Source organism: Amblyomma mixtum, chromosome 9, assembly GCF_055824585.1.
Source record: "Amblyomma mixtum isolate Tamu chromosome 9, ASM5582458v1, whole genome shotgun sequence".
Classification (NCBI taxonomy): Eukaryota; Metazoa; Arthropoda; class Arachnida; order Ixodida; family Ixodidae; genus Amblyomma; species Amblyomma mixtum.
The window spans coordinates 1,707,297-1,725,246 of NC_143020.1; the positions used below are offsets into that span (position 1 = coordinate 1,707,297).

At 45.5% G+C, this 17,950-nt stretch overlaps 1 protein-coding gene across 1 annotated transcript; it reads left to right on the forward strand.

The window, feature by feature from the left end:
• Positions 1 to 3,774: 3,774 nt before the first annotated feature.
• Positions 3,775 to 11,947, forward strand: LOC149328057 (uncharacterized). Its single transcript, XM_089561346.1, has 5 exons — positions 3,775 to 3,879; positions 7,077 to 7,237; positions 7,349 to 7,443; positions 8,196 to 8,285; positions 11,763 to 11,947. The coding sequence occupies exons 1-5, from the start codon at positions 3,775 to 3,777 to the stop codon at positions 11,945 to 11,947; spliced, it is 636 nt and encodes a 211-aa protein (XP_089417472.1).
• The last annotated feature ends 6,003 nt before the right edge of the window (positions 11,948 to 17,950 follow it).

Below are 17,950 nucleotides of genomic sequence, written 5' to 3' on the forward strand. Positions count from 1 at the left end.
CTTTCTTTTGCTTGAACGTGTTTCTGTTAAGGGCGCAAAACAGATATTCTCTGTATGACAACAGAAAATTTCCGTAAAAATGCCTGTCATTTCACACACATTTCTTACAGTGTACGGAGACCCTGGTTCGGTTCCCCAGCTCGTCCAATTTCCTACTCGGTTTTATCTATTTATCTGGTCTGACTAGAAAGGTTAATTATACTAATTGGTTAATTAAGCAATTAACTGAACTCAGTCCCACTTAGTTAAGGGATGACTATACGATCCCTTTCATTAGTTGCATGGTTACTAGCCAAAGTACAACTGGCCCCGTTTGAAATTCGCGCACTGTGACGTCACGACCATTTCGACCAATTGAAACAAGGTAAGCGTAGCTACGGCGGCCACCGGAGGTCTCGCTTTAGCTGTGGGAGTGTTGCTTTCGCAACAAAACTTTTGTGCGCTGCGGTAAACTCTCCAGTAAGCACGCCATATTCGGTGCCAATGTCCTCTAGGGCATTTACGTCGATCCTGTCGACTGAGACCTGTAGGCGGCAGTATGTGGCATCGTGCTGCGACAATGGCTGGGTGTTCGGTCTGGGCTTCGGTGGGTCGAAGTAGCGGAGCGGCGGTGATTGGCGTCGGCGTGGCGGTGGATATCTTCTAGTCGTCATTTCAGCAACTGGTCAAATAGATGCTGAGTTATTCGGAGCTCTGTGTGGCGCGGCATTTGCGGAGAAGAGACCTGCAGCATTGGAAGATTTTTTTAGTTTTCGCCGTAGAGCGATCGCATTTCAGGACTCTGCTGCGCGTAGTTTCCCCTACGGGGACTTCAGGGGGGCCAGGGTTTCAGTCGACGGCTGGCCTGGTTAATTTTTCTCTCTAAGCAAAGCCGAAAATTGGGCAATGTTGGATAACGTTCATGATGTAAAAATATCGCACAAGGAACACAAGGGATTGAAAAGAAATGACGCAGACAAGCGCTAACTCCCAACTGAGGTTTATTGCTGACACGCGCAATTTCCGTCCCTTTTGTTCTTGTGCGCTATTTTTACATCATAATTTTTCTCTCTACCTTGTGGGGATGCGCCCTGTGCTTCATTCTAGACTTCTAGATTGCGTCCGGCATGTAAAAGTCATACCCTTAGCCCTCAGGCAGATTTGGCGTAGATTAATTCTCTTACGGGTGCATCAAGAACTGAACCAGAAGAATCAGGAGCAACGTGTTCATCTGGAACTTTCCGAGGTTAACGAGCCGGCGTACTTATTACTCTCAAATGAGTGAAAACAGCGCGAAAGAAGAAGCCTGAAGGCGAAACGAGGAAGTGACAGGAAAGAGCGCTCTTTCCTTGCCCTTCTTCGTTTCGCCTTCAGGCTTCTTTCGCCCTGTTTTCAGTCATATCACAATGAACCAACTAGCCCAGCAAAAATTTCTGCTAGATCACTTATTCCTCCAAGCTCTTCCTCTCTTTCTGTAGCGCATGCAACAATATGCATTTTATAATATAAGATGTTCGCTGCAAAGATAGTGCTTTACATTCTCATCAAACTCATGAACAGCTTTCAATGCTAGGTATTGTAAAGAACCTTTACAAATAAGGTCTATTCTGCCCAGTTTGATTCTCAAGTGTATGTTATCATGGGCTCCTCAAAAAATTGTGTGCGTTTGCCTAATTTTGCATACACATCATGGGCTCCGAGAAGGCGGTTCTATCTCAGCAGCGCCCAAATTACCTGCTTAAAACATTAAATCCCAACGTACCATTTGTTCTGAATTAGCTTAGACATCTATTTCTGGCTGCATTGACGCCTCTCGTTCGGCATTTTGGGAATAGTTGTTAAGAAGTTTCGTGCTCTTTAATTACTCTATTCCTTGTCGCGTTTCTGAGAATGTGGTGCACAATTATATTCTTAGCCTTTTCACTTGAATCTCAATGACGAAGCCTTTACAGCACATTGCCATTTCTTCTACTCGAAAATGGAAAAAAACAGTAGCGCCGAAAAACACACACACAGTTCAAGAACGACGTAGGGCAAGCGTCGTTCTTGAACTGTGTGTGTGTTTTTCGGCGCTACTGTTTTTTCCATTTTCGAGTACAATGAATCATCTTGCCCAAATAAAAGTTCTTCTAAACTATTTGCCATTTCTTCTTAGTGAAGTCCTCAACATCATTTCAATTTCATTTTTTGCTTTTTATTAGGGGTGTGCGAATATTCGAAATTTTCGAATATAATTCGAATATTATATTTTTAATATTCGTATTCGATTCGAAATCCAGGTATTCGTGTTGTCTCGAATATTCGACCCGACGCGAATATTCGTATCTAGCCGAATATTCATTGTGAGCACCGGCGTTCATTTCGGTCCGCAAGCCATATTGACAGAGACACAACAACAAGGCGGCGCCCACAGCAATGCGCATTCCTTCCTCCAAGGGTCATGCCGTAGCTGACTGCGCTGGTGAGCTTCTTTGTGGCTATACCTGCGAAGCTGGTATAGTCAGAGCTGTGCACGAAGTACCTCGCAATACGTGCCAGTTCAGTGCCAAGTGAGAGGGCCTTTTCTGTGGCTGGAGGAAGTAGAAGGGAACTACTTCTGCCTGACCATGTGGAGCAGCGGTTTTTCCTTCACGACAACCTTTTATGTTCATCCCAGCAACGCGCGTTCGTGGTGATGGCAAGCTAGCCTTAATCAATGCTGTGTACCAGCCATATTCTCTGATATTTCCACTCTTCTAAGAATAATGTTCGAGACTGATACTTTTTGTGCAGCCACACATACCTTTTGTGTTCATTTAATCATCGATAGTAGAACTGTGATATTCTTGGGTGCTCAAACAAATGTTTTGTAGTGGTTAAATGCGTCTGTCCTTGATTATTCGATATTCGATTCGATATTCGGAATCAAGTATTCGTATTGGATTAGTATTCGAAAAATTTGATATTCGCACACCCCTACTTTTTATGTGTAACATATGCTGATGGTATATGAAGTGCACGCTCTATATTTTAAAGCCCTCTTGTTGCAGTCTCAATAAAATATAATCTGTGCCGCCATTGTAGTGGATTTTGAAGTGCAGTTAATATAAGCGCTTTTAAAACGGCTGCCTCGGCTCTGTACTGACAGCTTTTTGCGAATGACTTCATCATTCAATAATTATTGTTATACACTTTATTTGTATATATCAAGGAAGAAAAAGATGCAATTCATGCCTGGAGGTCCTCACAAAGTTTTGAACATCCATTTCTCAAGCAGAGCGCGGTTTAGTGAAGCTATCGCCGTTCGGCCAAGAAAAACTATATTTCTCCCCTCCTTCGGGAAAGCGTAAAGCATAATTTAACTGTTTTATCGGCGTTATTCAAATAATTTGAGAAATATGCATTGGCAGAAGTGCCTACTTCCTTTTGTTTCATTTATGCGGATTTTGGCTATTAGTGTACATAATTTATGGATATATCTTAAAATGTATAAGCAATGTCAGTCTGTTGGCGTGACCTTTCGGCTTCATAACGATCAAGAACGCCGAAGGCACAGAATATCTAGTTAGTCAATTTGTCATCTGATAAGAAGCTACACTTCGACGTAGATGATTAAGTAGGTCAATATTCGACGTGCCAGTACTATCTCCTTTGTCGTGGTTACTGCCAGAATTGCACTAGGAAATGAATGAAGAAAAGGATCTTTGAATTGGCTGCTGAGATCCAATATTCGCAGCGCCTTCTTGCACGAGCTGACAGCTACATCGTCCTGGGTTCCAGTGCTGCTCTTCAAGTGTAAACTGAGTGCATGCCTCTATGGCAATCATTTTGGCCATCTATACGTTATTCGTAGCAGAGATCACTACTGCTGTGCTCTATGAAGATAATCCATTGTTCATGGAGCACCAATATGCCAGTGACGTGAGTAAATTAACTGTCCCTGGAGGTTTTTCACAATGCTTTAATATGTGCTCAATGGCTGCCTCGGCGCTGTAGAATGTCCTTGAAAACAATACTTCGCATTCAGTGAGAGGTAAGGCGATTTTGTGAGCAGCATTGCATACGAGGTGTCTAATAAAGCAGGCCTCTCACCGACACATGTCTCTAGCGAAGTAAGGCAGAGCTGCCGATTAGATGGAACGCAAACTTGGCATCCGTATACTGCTATTACTGGAAGTTTGCTTCCGAATACTGAAGTACTATTGCACCAGTATTTCTAACCCCGGAAGTTGCTCCCACTTCTGAATAACCGGAGATTTAACACGACCGTGTGTGGAGCTTCTTTATGCGCACAGTAGCCTGTTTCCATGGGGTAGCTTATTTTGGTGTTTATTTGTTGCTGTCATGTCGAAAGCAGTATACTTTTTTCTGCTGTTTCATAATAGATATCGATAGTATCCATTTAATTGGAAGACGACTGCCTGCGAGCAATCCCTGATTATATACAGGTGGTTATGAGGCGTTGAAGAATGTCTAACCAATGCTGGCCTATTCAGGAGTCACCTATGTGATGTGTGTATGGATGTGTGTAATTAATCTGTGTTAAAATACATGTATCTTTATCTTGAGCAGAATAATGAAATTTCTTTATATTTCCTGATTTTGCACTTTTTTCCTCTGCTGTCAGGCGGTTTTGTTTGTCCATAAACGCTCACTTCCTGAGATGTGTTTTAGATCTGCATACAAACACCTGAATATCTGCGACTATGCGGCAGATTATCACCGCTGCGTTTCAATAACTGAGCATCGGTTTGTTTGAACGACCGCTGCAGGGCCACATACTACCTAAGATGTCATTGAAGGAAATGAATTTAGGTCATGTAAACAAAGCACTCACGAAAACAGAGGCCACTTACTGTCCCATTGCCTCCTCGCATCAATCTGAATGAACGCCCACGAATTTTTGATAACTCAAGTAAAACTCTAGTTTTGGCGAGTTGATTCATGTGAAAAAAAAAACAAACTGATAATGGCTTAAGAAACGAGGACATGGAAGGCGTCAGTCCTGTCCTTTGTGTGCCTTCCGTGTTCTCGTCTCTTGCGCCGTTACCAGTTTTTTCTTTTTTTGTAACTCTTTTATAATGTGCGCAAAAATGCCTTCTATTGCCCGAGAGGTAGGCTGTGCTTTTCAGCTAAGCTCATATACGGTTTTTAAGGAAAGATCGAGAACTCCGGAGTACGGCTTCGCGCTGTGAATTGGTTTTCATGTTTCTTCCGCACCACTGAAAAGAAATTCAAGTGCAGAGTTCAGAATTAATGTTCTTTCTACTTACACCCACCCTAACAATATTATAAAGCGTGAAGTATACAATCATTGGTGCCTTTCGTAAGCATTTTTCTTCACGACGCCGCCTTTGTACTTTAAATCCCATTTTGGGTTGCCAAGCGGGTCGGAAGAATGGAACTCAAATGCAGTGATTCTTTTTAGCGCTACAGGTCTTAAGTGCCCTTTCTTGGGTTTCGCGTGTTATTATTATGCGAAACATATTACTAGAGCTACACTACAGCCCGTCGAGCGCGGCGGTGGACCTACCATGACCACGTGACACCACGTGACAACATGACGTCACAGCAGAGGAGAGATGGGCTGCCGGCTCGCGCGGTCGGCCGCGGCGGTGGAGGCTCCACATCAGAGGCGCTGCAGCTGACCAGGTGACGCTACAGCAGCGGTATAAAGCTGAGCTTGCCTCGCTCTCCGGGCACTTACGAGGCAGCCAGGTGTTGGGATGCCGCCTAGAAGCAGGGCTGATTTGAGCGACGACCAAGCCTAGCCATCAATATGCTTCGCATCTTACTAGGCTTAACCTTAGCTAAGCCTCAGCCATTTTTTTAATGCTGGTAGTAGTAGCAGCAGTACTAGTTGTAGTAGTAGCATTATTGTTATTATTATTATTATTAGTTGTAGTAGTAGTAGTAGCAGTATGTCCTAGTAATCAGCAAAACCGGTGGGCGCGTTACCATAGGAAGCACTCGAAGGAGGTTTACCGTGGAAGGAAGAGAGTGTAACGTAAGCGCGGAAATGCGCAAGCGGTGGGTGGGAACCATCAGAACCATCAGGGGATCGAGTGGAACGAGGAGGGTGTCGCGAAAGCGACGGAATCCTCGACCGGAATCTGGTTACAGGGAAAGGAGGAGGGTGAGGCGCTCTTCATGTCTTGTTAGTTATTGTGCTGGTGTCAGAATGTATTGATTGAGTAACACTGCTATACCCAGCATTATTTTTTTTTCGTTAGTGTTTTTTGTTTTTTGCATTCCCACATTCTTTACTGTATTGCCCCTCCTGCTAGGGCCAGTTTATTGGACTGCAGTATCAATAAATAAATAAATAAATAAATTGCAAGAAGGCACCACTGGTGCGTGTTTGCCACGGAGACTGTCCGGAAGGGGCTTGCCATGGCAAGAAGAGGGTGCGGTGAGAACGAAATAATCGCAACAGGTGGATAGTTACCGTAGAAGGTGAAGGGTGTGTTGAAAGCAGAGAAAAGCATAACCGCATGGTGATTACTATGAGAGGAATAAGGGATGACGTCAAGGTAAGGGGCAGTGGAGGGTGGCTGCCACGAGTACCTCCCGCAGTGTAGTTTGTAATGAAAGGGGAATGGGCACCTTGAAAGACCGAGGGAGAGGGTGGCGAAAGTGCAGGAATATATCGTGGTCCGCCTGCGGGATGTGATGCGCAAGGCGCCTCCTGAGGAGAGGGTCGACGATGGTGCCGCTATACTTGAGGGGCGGAATGGAGAGCAGAGATAGTCAAAAAACGAGTGCGTGTGAAAACTAAGCAAAACTAACCAGAACCCTGGAGATATGAAATACCTCACCATGTCGTGAAATAGCAATGCCTAACGGGCAGGGCAAAGTAATGACCGTCCTTTGACTTTATTGGCGGTGCGTTTGTAAATATTTGTCACTTGTGATACCTGGGACCCTTTCAGGGTGTCTTAAATGCAGGTAAATTATTCTTGTTCCCGGTTGTCCTATAGAGCTCTAGACTGCATAACTATTGCATCAGCTGCAAAACTGCGCAAGCGTATGTAGATTCCATTATAATGGTGTGCTGAGGAATATTTAAATGCGCTGCATGCTGTTTATTATTCAGCCTCTACAATGTTCAATTTCAGTTTACAACCGTTCCTGACCTGCTGTTTGTAACGAAGCAGACCATAAACTTCCCCGTCGCCCTTCGAACACTCTGTCAAGCAATGATGAGGATGAGCTATATTGGTGGCAACATGTTTCAATACATTGTGTACCACGCCCCGCCCCGGACACCACAAATTATGTAGGTACACAGAGATTCTGTTACTTACTTTTGCTTCTTTTACTGCCATTCCAATTAAGGATATATTGAATAAAATATCATGTATATAACACCGGCCTGCTCTCCACGCAGGAAAGCGTTTGTGACAAACCTTACTACCAGTCTAACCCCCACCAGGACTGGTGTCCGTCGACGTCGTAATGTCATCACGTACAAGACATCTCTAGGTAAGTACATACTTTTACATCAACTCTAAACATCTTTTTAAAACTTTCTGCAACGTTTTTACTGTGGGAACCTTTACAAGGTGCCTGAAGAAAGTGTGACACATCTAACCAATGCTGGGAAAAAATTTTAAGGACGATTACGATTCTCGCTAATTTCAACGCCAGCTTTTCCTTTCCGGCGGAGATCATTTGCCACATGGCGAGTTAGCGCAACCCGACCTTCGAGTGCGCGCAACACGAGCCGCCCGGATGTGGAGAGAGTTATATCTGAAGAGGGTATGAGGAGCACGCGTGCTCGCCTGGGGCTTGACGAAAAAAAATACAGACCAAGGTTTCGGACACGAAAAGCAAGACCGCCTTTTGTTAAACATCCGCACCAGCAGTAATCATTGGCAGTTATTCGAAAAGGATTCAAAAACTGTCGCCTAATTTGATTCGTTTCAAAAAGTTTAGCTTGGCACCACTTGATTCTTCAAGTAGTGGATTGAATAGAAGAAAGTACTATGTTACGATGAAAAATTTTCAAGAATAAGACATCCCTACCTGGCCCCTATTTTTGCTTACCGTGTACAAGACGGTTATAAGTGCCTCTGGTTGCTTGAAGACATTCTTGCGGAACTATCGCTATTGAAGACAAAATGACTAACATACCACGGTTCCTTGTGCTGCTAGAAGCGAAAGAAAAATTTTTATAGGTTAAATCCTGCGGAGATATCAACAAATTCATTCTCTTCTCATTTTGGACTTTTCAGAGGGGCTGTCGTGTTCGTTCAAGATTATGTACGCCGACCCGCATAACGGCTGCTTCATTCTCATTTCTTTTGGACTATCGTGTGGAAGAGGTGAGCTTACTCCAACAAATTTGTGCGCGAGGAATTCTTTATGTAAAGTTTTTTTCCAGCGTTATATGATCAGAGATTTCTTCAAGCTACAATGTCGCAATTTTTTGCCTTGAGAGTCTGTATACGGATCCCATACCTCGACCTACGTGCAGACGTAATCCGTACAATACGGCAAGTACACGAAAGAGCACCCATAGAAGGCTTCTTCGGAGAGTTCTCTGTCACCAACCGGTCCAAGAAGGAGCACCCAGAGCACCCTCCTTTGGGAGCACGTATGGGCACCTTCTAAGCCCACTGCAATCGTGTAGGGCCTAGGTGTGTGCCCGACACCACACCGCCTTTCTGCTATAGCTCCATCATCCCCGTCCAACCACCTCCTACTGCAACCTGCTTGGTCGCTTGGATCACGGCGAAAGTCTAGAAATAAGCTGACTCACGCAGGTACGCAAACACGCACAGGCTGACGACGGACTGTCGCTTAAACGCCAAAGCGGGCAGATCTGAAGTGCCGTTTTGAACGCGGTTCACGCGCTGATGGTCGCGCAGCAGTGAAAGCATAAGATTCGTGAGAGGTTCGCAGGCGCGTCTTCCGCGTCAGATTTGCGACTAATCTTTTATATAAACCAACGCCTAGTTTCTCCATTTTTTTTTAAATGCAGCAGGACTATATGGATCGGTCGTGTCAGCAAAAAGTGTCTGCAACTTTGTCCGCACGATCACGTCATTCTCTGAAGATAAATGTGCGAAAGGGTGATTGTGACCGGCAGTGTGATAAAATGTTGCTACGGGAAAAATTCTGCTGATGAGCTGTAATTAGTTAATTAATTTGACGTGAAAAAACCGACGAAAATACACTTAGACGTCACAATAGCCGTGGACGTTGATATAGTACGTGGACTTCAGAGCAGCCACGTACATCAATATAGTACGTGGGCGCTTTGCTTTCGCATTGCTCCAATGCGGGTCACCGCAGTGATGTCAAAGTTTTTTTTCTTTTTCTCTTCAGTCTCTAAAAGTTATGGAAGGTTTGGTTTTTGGAGTTTATAAACGCACACCAATTTTAATGCGATTTGAAAACGCCATATCACTGTTCTGTTATTTTTTTTTGTTCTTTGGTATGCATCCTCATCAATGCAGTCTCTCCGAGCATGAATGAAAATGTGATGTGCAACTGACCCGCGTTAATTAGCTCATATGACTAAAAACCTAACTGAAATTGCCTAATTGCAATTTAAAAAGGGTAAATCTTTTACACTGCTTTCAAAACGCCGCGCAGGCTGATTGTTTACTTAGATAGCCTGTTCCCCAGTCTGCAGTTATTCTTGGAACACAACATTTCCACCTTTTGCATTGGCGCTCATCAAAGTGAATTGGTCACTACGGCAGTAACACAGAGAGTACAAGGTCAGGCGAGTCAAATACTTCTGCCGATAGCAGATGTGTGGTGAAATCGTCAGGACAGGCTGATTGAAAAGTCGGGACTTCGCGGCTTATGCAATTCGATGGAGGTGAAATACCGAAACCTTAACCGATAATTACTGTACTTTCTGTTGGCAAAATCTCAGCGCAGCGTAATTTTTGCAACGTATTTAGGAATAAAACTGGGACAATGCTTTAACTTTCCTTAAGATTCGAATGCGAAGCTCTGTGCTTTGTCCCACAAGGTGTCTAAAGTATTGCACTGAACGAACAACTGTCAGTGGTTTAGAGCGATGCTGTGCAACGGTTGTTCCCTCCGAGGCATTGCAATGTGTTTGTCTCAATGCTTCAAGGAAGAACGGCGACGCGATGAAAGACGCAATTTGGTTTTGAGTAGGCCATGAGGTGCGTGACCGGCACATTTAAAGTAGCGCATGCCCATCCCCATGCTAAACAGCATAGACTCAGCAAGTGGTACCCATAGAAGGTACGGTATGTGCTGGTTGGCGTGTCAGCTGTTAATGCATTCAATAGCAGTTGTTTGGTAGATTTTACGCTGATTAGAACGTAATTTTAGCGAGACACAGCCTGCTAAACTAATTATCTCACTTAGACAAGACAGTGTGTCATTTCTCATAAACCCTCCAATGTGTGGCGCCTGCAACGTAGGGGTTGCTGGCGTATGTTGCTGCTACCGCATACCTCCGAAGTCGCTCTCAACATCTGTATATAACGATCCATTTTCCTCTGTACTACTGTCTTTTTCTTATCGTCTCAGTTTTAATATGTGTCCTGTCTTGTGCTCTAAATGTTTCCCGTTCTTACTCCTCGTCTCCATTGAATGTTAACCTTTTTCTAAGCAGTCACTTTTGCGCAGGTGGAAGCGATACGCGTTTAGGAAGTCGGTAATTGGCAGCTGGCGCAAACTGAGAGCGACTCCTCTTGCCTGCCAGCCGTACCTTAATCCTCAGCTTTCCGCCTTATGCTTTCGCCATTCTCTGTTACACCACAGTAAATTTCAGGCTCTTCCTCTTCCTCGCACCAGAGGTGCACCGCCAGAGACGGTTTGTAGAACTCGAAGACTGAAGCGTTCCTTCGCACCAGGGGTGCCCCGTCAGAGACGGTCTTGTGAGTAGTTGAGATGCAGGGGTAAGGCGAATACTTGAAATTTATGTACAGCTATTTACATTGCATACAAGTTCAGGCACTAGAGACAAATTAAACAGCAAAGAGATACGCAACAACAAAAAGGTGGAACTAGCTAACACTAGGGGAGGCCCCTACTCGGCGTAGCCGAAGATGCATAGCATCTCACCTTAGCCCAGAACCCTTTTTCTGGCGCCGGAGCCCGGTTTTAAAGACCTCAAGGCCCGGCCCACATTTGGTAGCACCCAATCATTGTGCACTCTTCGTATGATTGGCTAATCGACAGCATGGCCAGCCTCTCCAACTACCGTGGGGTAAATCACCCTCTCCACCCCAAAATAAAAATAAAAAGAAACACAAATACACATTCGTGCCAGCACGTGAATGAATCGGTACCGCGGAGCGGGGGACACCCGTACTCCCCGGCGCATTCGCGAGCGGCCGCGTTCCAAGAAAGGAGACGCTTCGCTGTGAGCGCCCCCAGCCGCGTTCCGATGACCCCACGTACAATACCGATCCCTTACAACCACTACCCGTCCTTCTTCTTTCCACCTTACCTCGCGCCCACCCTTCGTTACAGCCTTACTTTTAAATTTGCCGTGCTCTTCATTTTGCTATAGTTGGCAGATGACAACGACGACAACGAATGATCCAAGAACGGGTGGTCAAAGCTGCGATCTAAAATGACAGTGAGCTGTGAGAAACAAGAGCACGCTGCTAAACATAATTCGGCCAAAATTATACCGACGGCCCTCGTTACGGCATACCTGATATCCCATGTGCGTCTTTAAGAAGTTTAACTCTACACATAATTTTATAGCGGTCATTCACGAAACGGGAACAGGGGTTTACAGTAAAGCTTTGATGAGTTTGGCCAAACATTATTGTTCTTTCTTTTCTTTCTACAAACAGCTTGCCGGCTACTTCAGACAGCAAGCACGGTGCACATAGGTATTCCACCGGAGTGTGACCGAATATACAGGCACAACTGTCGAGCCAGAAATAAGAAGATATTCTACCCCATCTGCATGTATCGGCTTCCACACATTGTGCAAAATGGAGCTGAACTGTCCCGCACTGCACATAATGTTGCCTAGGCAAATTATGCTCAGGAAATAAAAAATGCAAGTAGCAGCATCATTTCTTGGCTGCACTGACATATTCCTGAGTACCCGCCTCATTACTATAAACCATGCAAATCTTGTGGTAGGCCACGCTTCTAAGTAGCCATAGCTAAAATTTTAGGACGCTCTCAAGTTGTGCTTCCTTTTAGTGTATTCAGATTATAAGCAGAAGTCAGAGACCACCTAAACCTGGAAGAGCAGAAATTGACGGATCTAAGTTGAGTTGCTTTACCCAGCAATCGGCGACAGCTGATTCCATTATCGGCCGAGAACTGTAATGGTAGATGGAGCAAGGTACGGCCACCTCACGCGTCTTCGCAGCTGGGCAGGAAATTAAACCGAGGGCTTTGATCAATGCTGACGCCGGAGGAAATATTTTACAGCAATGACACGGCGCCAGCCGAAAGCCATAAAGGTCAGCAGCGCTTCCGCGCGGTTGCGCACCCGGTCGACGGATTCCAAACCCCCGATGCGATTGACTGCCATCGCTTTACGGCGCAGGAATCCCATATAGGAACCTCGACGCCAACAACTGCGTCGCTTCTTCGCACGCGCGATTTCCTTGCTGTGTGGCTAAGCTTCGACAAAGAAGTGCAAACTCACGCACCGAAACTGGCCCGAGAGATAGTCGCCTGTGAAAGAGCGCTCCCGACCCAACCGAAACAGCCGCGGCGCCACTTTACACCCCTCTCATGCACCACCGTATGTAGCCAACAATTCGAAACATCTGAGGTCCGCACGCATCAGTCGCACGTCATCCGGTCTCGCATATTCTTACCCCTTACGACCAACCCGGCATACTTTCATTTATGCTGTTTCGATATGTAGATTGTTATGCTGTATAGTCTAGCCTCATCCGTCCGACCCATCAGGTATAGCAGTGAGCTAAAATCAATAAAAGGTCGTTTTGGCGTGCCAAATATAGCTTCAGCGTCTTGTAACTCGATGCCATGTCATTCAGGACCACAAAACAGGTCAACGACTTTAGCCTGTAACTTGCACTTAAATAATGAGCCCAATTAAGCGGCTAAACCAGGTCTAGTAAGATAAAACCACAGCTTGTCGAAGTCCCTCATTTCTGTTTCTATGATTATGCAACGTAAAGACCAAACTATTGGCTCTGCACTCCAGCGCCGGCGCTGCCTTTACCTCTACGGTCGGTTGAAGCCCTGACGCCTAACAAATAACTGAACCCCCCTGTTCCTTAGTTTACAACCCCAAAAAACATGTCTATAAAAGCTCTCTGTGCAAAAAAAAAAAAAAGAAAGGTGGCTACTCAGACTACTTGCTTAAAAGGCACTGAATGGAACGGATTGACAAGGCGATGGACATCGCCGGCATTCGAGAAGGATGTGTCGCTGCTCGCACGAGATATCGCTACTGTACATTCGATAATAAGCATCTATATTACGGCAGAAGTCATAAAACCAGCTTTGTGTTCCACCTGCTTTGTCTTGCGATGTTTTTCGAATGTACGATGAAAGAATAAAAGAGGTGTTGCTCAGGCAAACATGCTTACTGTTAGTTGAAAATAAAGGCAACTTTTTCATACAATTCGTCTCTCTCTCTCATGCGTTGGAATTTATTGCTAACTTTCAAGATTTCTGGATGACGAAGTGTAATTTTCGGGCACGAAAGTATTAACACTGGTTAGTATCTACAGAGTGTAAACCCGCTCACTGCATGTATGCAGTTAGCGGTCCATACAAAAGCAATAGCGATGTCATTGCGCTAAAGGGCAACTGAAGAGATTTTAGAATTACGAGTTATAGCCGGTAGAACGAGTGCAAATTGTAAGAAAAGCATGCGAAGTGTTTTTTTTTTCTGCTAGCATTTAAAATGGCGACGTAAATGGTGAATAAAGCCGCTTCAGCCTTCAGGCTTCTGTGCAGTTCACAGCGACGGCAGAGGCCGCAATGATGACGCCTTGTACGGCGATGTTATGTTTCCAGCGAAGAAACCATTGTTTGAAAACAGACAACCAACGCCGCTGAAGGTGTCACCCGCGAAGCATTGGTTGGCAGAACCGAACAACGCACGGCAGCGCGTGGGCGGAGGCAGTGCGCGCCTGAAATTTCTGTATCAATGAAGCCAGCACTAGTTTTGAGGAGGATGCTCAGCATAGAAGTGGTTTAAATCATCGCTCAAATCACTATTATCAAGAGTAGCGCGCTGAAAGATCTTTTTGGGATAGAGTAGCGCTTTATTTCACGCAAATTAAGCTACAATATTAGCATTCATTCTTTTGCATCGAAAGAACTTAAAAAGTATTTTAGCTAGACAGAAATTATTCATTAGCTTCCACATGAGCAAAAAAATTAGCTGTGGCTTAGCTCTGGTTCCGCCTGAGTAATTCCGAAAGAAATAGCTCCCTGGCTCCGCTTGCGTCTGCTGGTGGTTTGGCATGGCTTCGCGTTTTGTGCGACTAAAGGATTTACTCTGGACACAACATGGTTTCTACTGTTTGTTTATTCCAATGAACACGCTTTGGTGGTCCGTAAAGTAATGACTCTTGGTCTGAACACTGGAAATTACATTGTCGGGATTATATCGCTCTGCACTACTCATTGACGATTCTTCGGCATTCAGAGAGTCCATGAAACTACTCTCGCTCACTGAACTTGTAGAACGCCGCCGGGCTCGCCATTCTGCGGCGTGGGCGCGTTGCATAGCTAACCGCTCTTGCCTTTCTTCATCTGTCTCCTCGGCACGGCGCCGGCGTTTGCGCGCAGCACGTCGCTCCAGCGACGCCTGGCCGTCACGTGGTAGCCGCCGCGCCGAGCGAAGGAACGACTACGGCCGAAGAGACGAGATGGGCCCCTGCTCTCCTCTGGTCGTGACGTCACGCTGTCACGGGGTCGTGCGCCGCAGCTGCGCCGGAGCGAACGAACGACCTTCACCGACGGCAGAAAAGTGCTAGCAGTATTGCTTTCGCAATAAAAGTGTGCCTAGTGTTGGGATGCAACATCGCACCATCGCCTTTCCGGGGCCGTATTGAATTTTATTCAGTAACAAAATGTATCTGAGTAGCATTGCAAGGTCGGCTTCAGAGGCATTAAGGGTATGTGTCCAGCAATTTTCAGACAATGTCCAGCAATTTCGGAGGAAACTTTTCAAAATTGAAAAATTGGAAGATACTTTTACAGAAATATTGAAGGTAATGGTCCATTCCTCTGATATGGAGCAAAATCTTTCTTTTAAACTGTTTCGAAGGATCGCATGGGACAGTTCCGACTCCTATACAAAACCAATGAAGAACGGTTTTCACTATAGCAAAAACGTTAATTGAAAATAAATTCTAGATTGCAGGAGGATGATCTGCCAATCTACTGATTGTTATAGTCAAATGTTACATTATACGAAAATATTGCCATCATAAAAGGTTTCCCTCTCAAAATTGCTTTTGTCTCGAATTTTCGGGTATGGAAATGCTTTTTTTATTCAATGTGTTTTAAGGGCTAGTTTTCCAAGCAGTGTTTGGAAAATTACATTGCGGCATTGACTCTGCAATGACCACGCCATTTTTTGTTATCAAGGTTTTTTAATTATCAGTCTACTCGAAAAAATACTTTTTGCAAAGGACACAAAAAGAGCTCTGGCTTCTTTAAGAAAGCGAATGCCAGGAAGAAATTTTTTCCTTGAAACAGCGCACAAAATTAATGTCACGTTCCTTTAGCTCCCACATAAGCACAGGTCAGATAGGAGATCATTTTTCCTCTTAAGAAATCTCACCCGGCTGAAAAGAACTCAGTGGGCAATTTTTCGCCCGTGGTGATGAATCCCGCGGATAGAAAAAAAAATTCTAAATTACACACTTGATGACGCGTACATAAAGAAGAAAAACGTTTATCCTGAGTTGATTTTTGCCCTTTTGAGCGTGCTACCTGCTCAAAAGCTATTCCATTTGTTGCCAGCAAAAATCTTCACGAAAAAATTATTCCCGTACAAAGACGAAATGACAAGTTGTATGCAGCCCCGGTAAGACATTTGACGCAAAACGCACGCAGAATTGCGCCTGCGATCACATGGAAGCTTGCGAAAAACTTTTTTGTGCATGTATTCGAAACTATCTAATAAGAACGGTAAAGGCAAATGTCAAAGCTTTTCGACAAAGCTTTGGAAAGAATATTATATATATTGTCGGTGTTGGCGTTCCTCTGCCGTCTAGACGCGGCGCTACCTGTACCAACTGCTACGTGACAATATATATATATATATATATATATATATATATATATATATATATATATATATATATATATATATATATATAAATATATATATATATATATATATATATATATATATATATATTGTCACGTAGCAGTTGGTACAGGTAGGCCGCGTCTAGACGGCAGAGGAACGCCAACACCGAGAAGATGCGAACGCACACCGCGACGGCCAGGATGGAACGTTCAGTTTCGTCTTCTTCCGCAGGGAACAGCGGGGCGCACGAGCTGCGTGCCGAACAGCCGCCGAGCGGCTATTGTTATAGACGCGGCATTACCCTCCCTCTCGGAAAGAGCATCGGCCCGATGCTTTAAGAAGAAAATAGGGAGACAGAAAGAAAAACAACAGAGTAACGAGCAGCACTTAGTCACTAAATGTCTCGCGAAAAATAGGGCTTCATCCGCACCACATGAACAATCTCTGGTCTCTGCTGACGGCGAGTAGTCCGGGAAGCCCCATCCGGGAAAACTTCATAGGTTACGTCGCCTAGCCGACGGAGAACTCTGTAGGGGACGAAATACTGCTCGAGCAGTTTTTCGGAAAGACCACGGCGTCTAATGGGTGTCCATACCCACACTTTGTCGTCCGGGTTTCCCTGACACCGATGCAGTTAGCGCCGACCTCCGCATTCACGTCGACGGGCACCCAGTGACTGCTTTAGTCGATACAGGCGCGGACTTTTCGATCATAAGAAAGCAGCTCGCGGATCGCCTCAGCAAGGTAAAGACAGAATGGGATGCACCTCAAATTCGTACTGCTGGCGGTCACCTCATGACGCCTGTCGGAAGATGCACTGCTCGAGTCACCATTGCCAATTCTGCTCTTGTTGGCACTTTTGTTGTTCTGCCGCACTGCTGCAAAGACCTGATCCTCGGAATGGACTTCTTGCGCGAGAATGGTGCCATCATAAACCTTCGTGGTCATCTGGTAACATTTTCGACCCCTGGAACGATTTCAGCCGACACCGAACCACGCAGAGCGGCCCTGCGCATAATCGACGCCGATATGACCGTGCCTCCGCGATCCTGTGCTCTCGTTACCGTCATTTGTGACGACCAGTGCAGTGCTGACGGCGTAGCAGAACAGAACACTGCGCTTGTGCTCTCTCATGGGGTCTGCATCGCGAGGGGTATCGTCACGCTACGGAACGGCCAGGCAGATGTCCTTCTAACGAATTTCGGGACCGAACGGCAACACATCGCCAAGGGCACTGCGGTCGCATACTTCGAGGGCATCGCCGAAACTGACGAATGCCTTGCCCTCCAGAGGGAAACGTCCACTTGTTGCACACCTCAGTTGATCCTCGACGTGAACCCAGGCTTACCCCCAACCGATAGGGAAAGCCTAGTCGGCCTTGTGCATCAGTTCCAAGACTGTTTCTCGTCTACGTCGGCAGTCAAACAGACGCCTCTCGCTAAGCACCGCATCATTACGGACTACAGTACCCGACCAATTCGACAAAACCCATACCGCGTCTCATTGCGGGAGCGTGAAGTCATAGCTGAACAAGTCCAAGAGATGCTGCGGGATGGTATTATTCAGCCATCGAGGAGCCCATGGGCTTCGCCTGTGGTTTTGGTTAAGAAGAAGGATGGTAGTCTGCGAATTTGCGTTGACTACCGGAAGCTTAACCTGGTTACCAAGAAAGACGTCAACCCTTTGCCAAGCATTGACGACTCTCTTGGCCGGCTGCGGCACGGCCGCTACTTTTCTTTGCTGGACATAAAAAGTGGTTACTGGCAGATT

Excerpts from the sequence above, each read along its gene's own strand:
- LOC149328057 (XM_089561346.1), top strand. The coding sequence starts at position 3,775 with ATGGCAATCATTTTGGCCATCTATACGTTATTCGTAGCAGAGATCACT. Across the intron at positions 7,238-7,348 it reads CCCCGGACACCACAAATTAT|GAAAGCGTTTGTGACAAACC; the intron begins GTAGGTACACAG and ends CTCTCCACGCAG. Across the intron at positions 8,286-11,762 it reads TGGACTATCGTGTGGAAGAG|CTTGCCGGCTACTTCAGACA; the intron begins GTGAGCTTACTC and ends TTCTACAAACAG.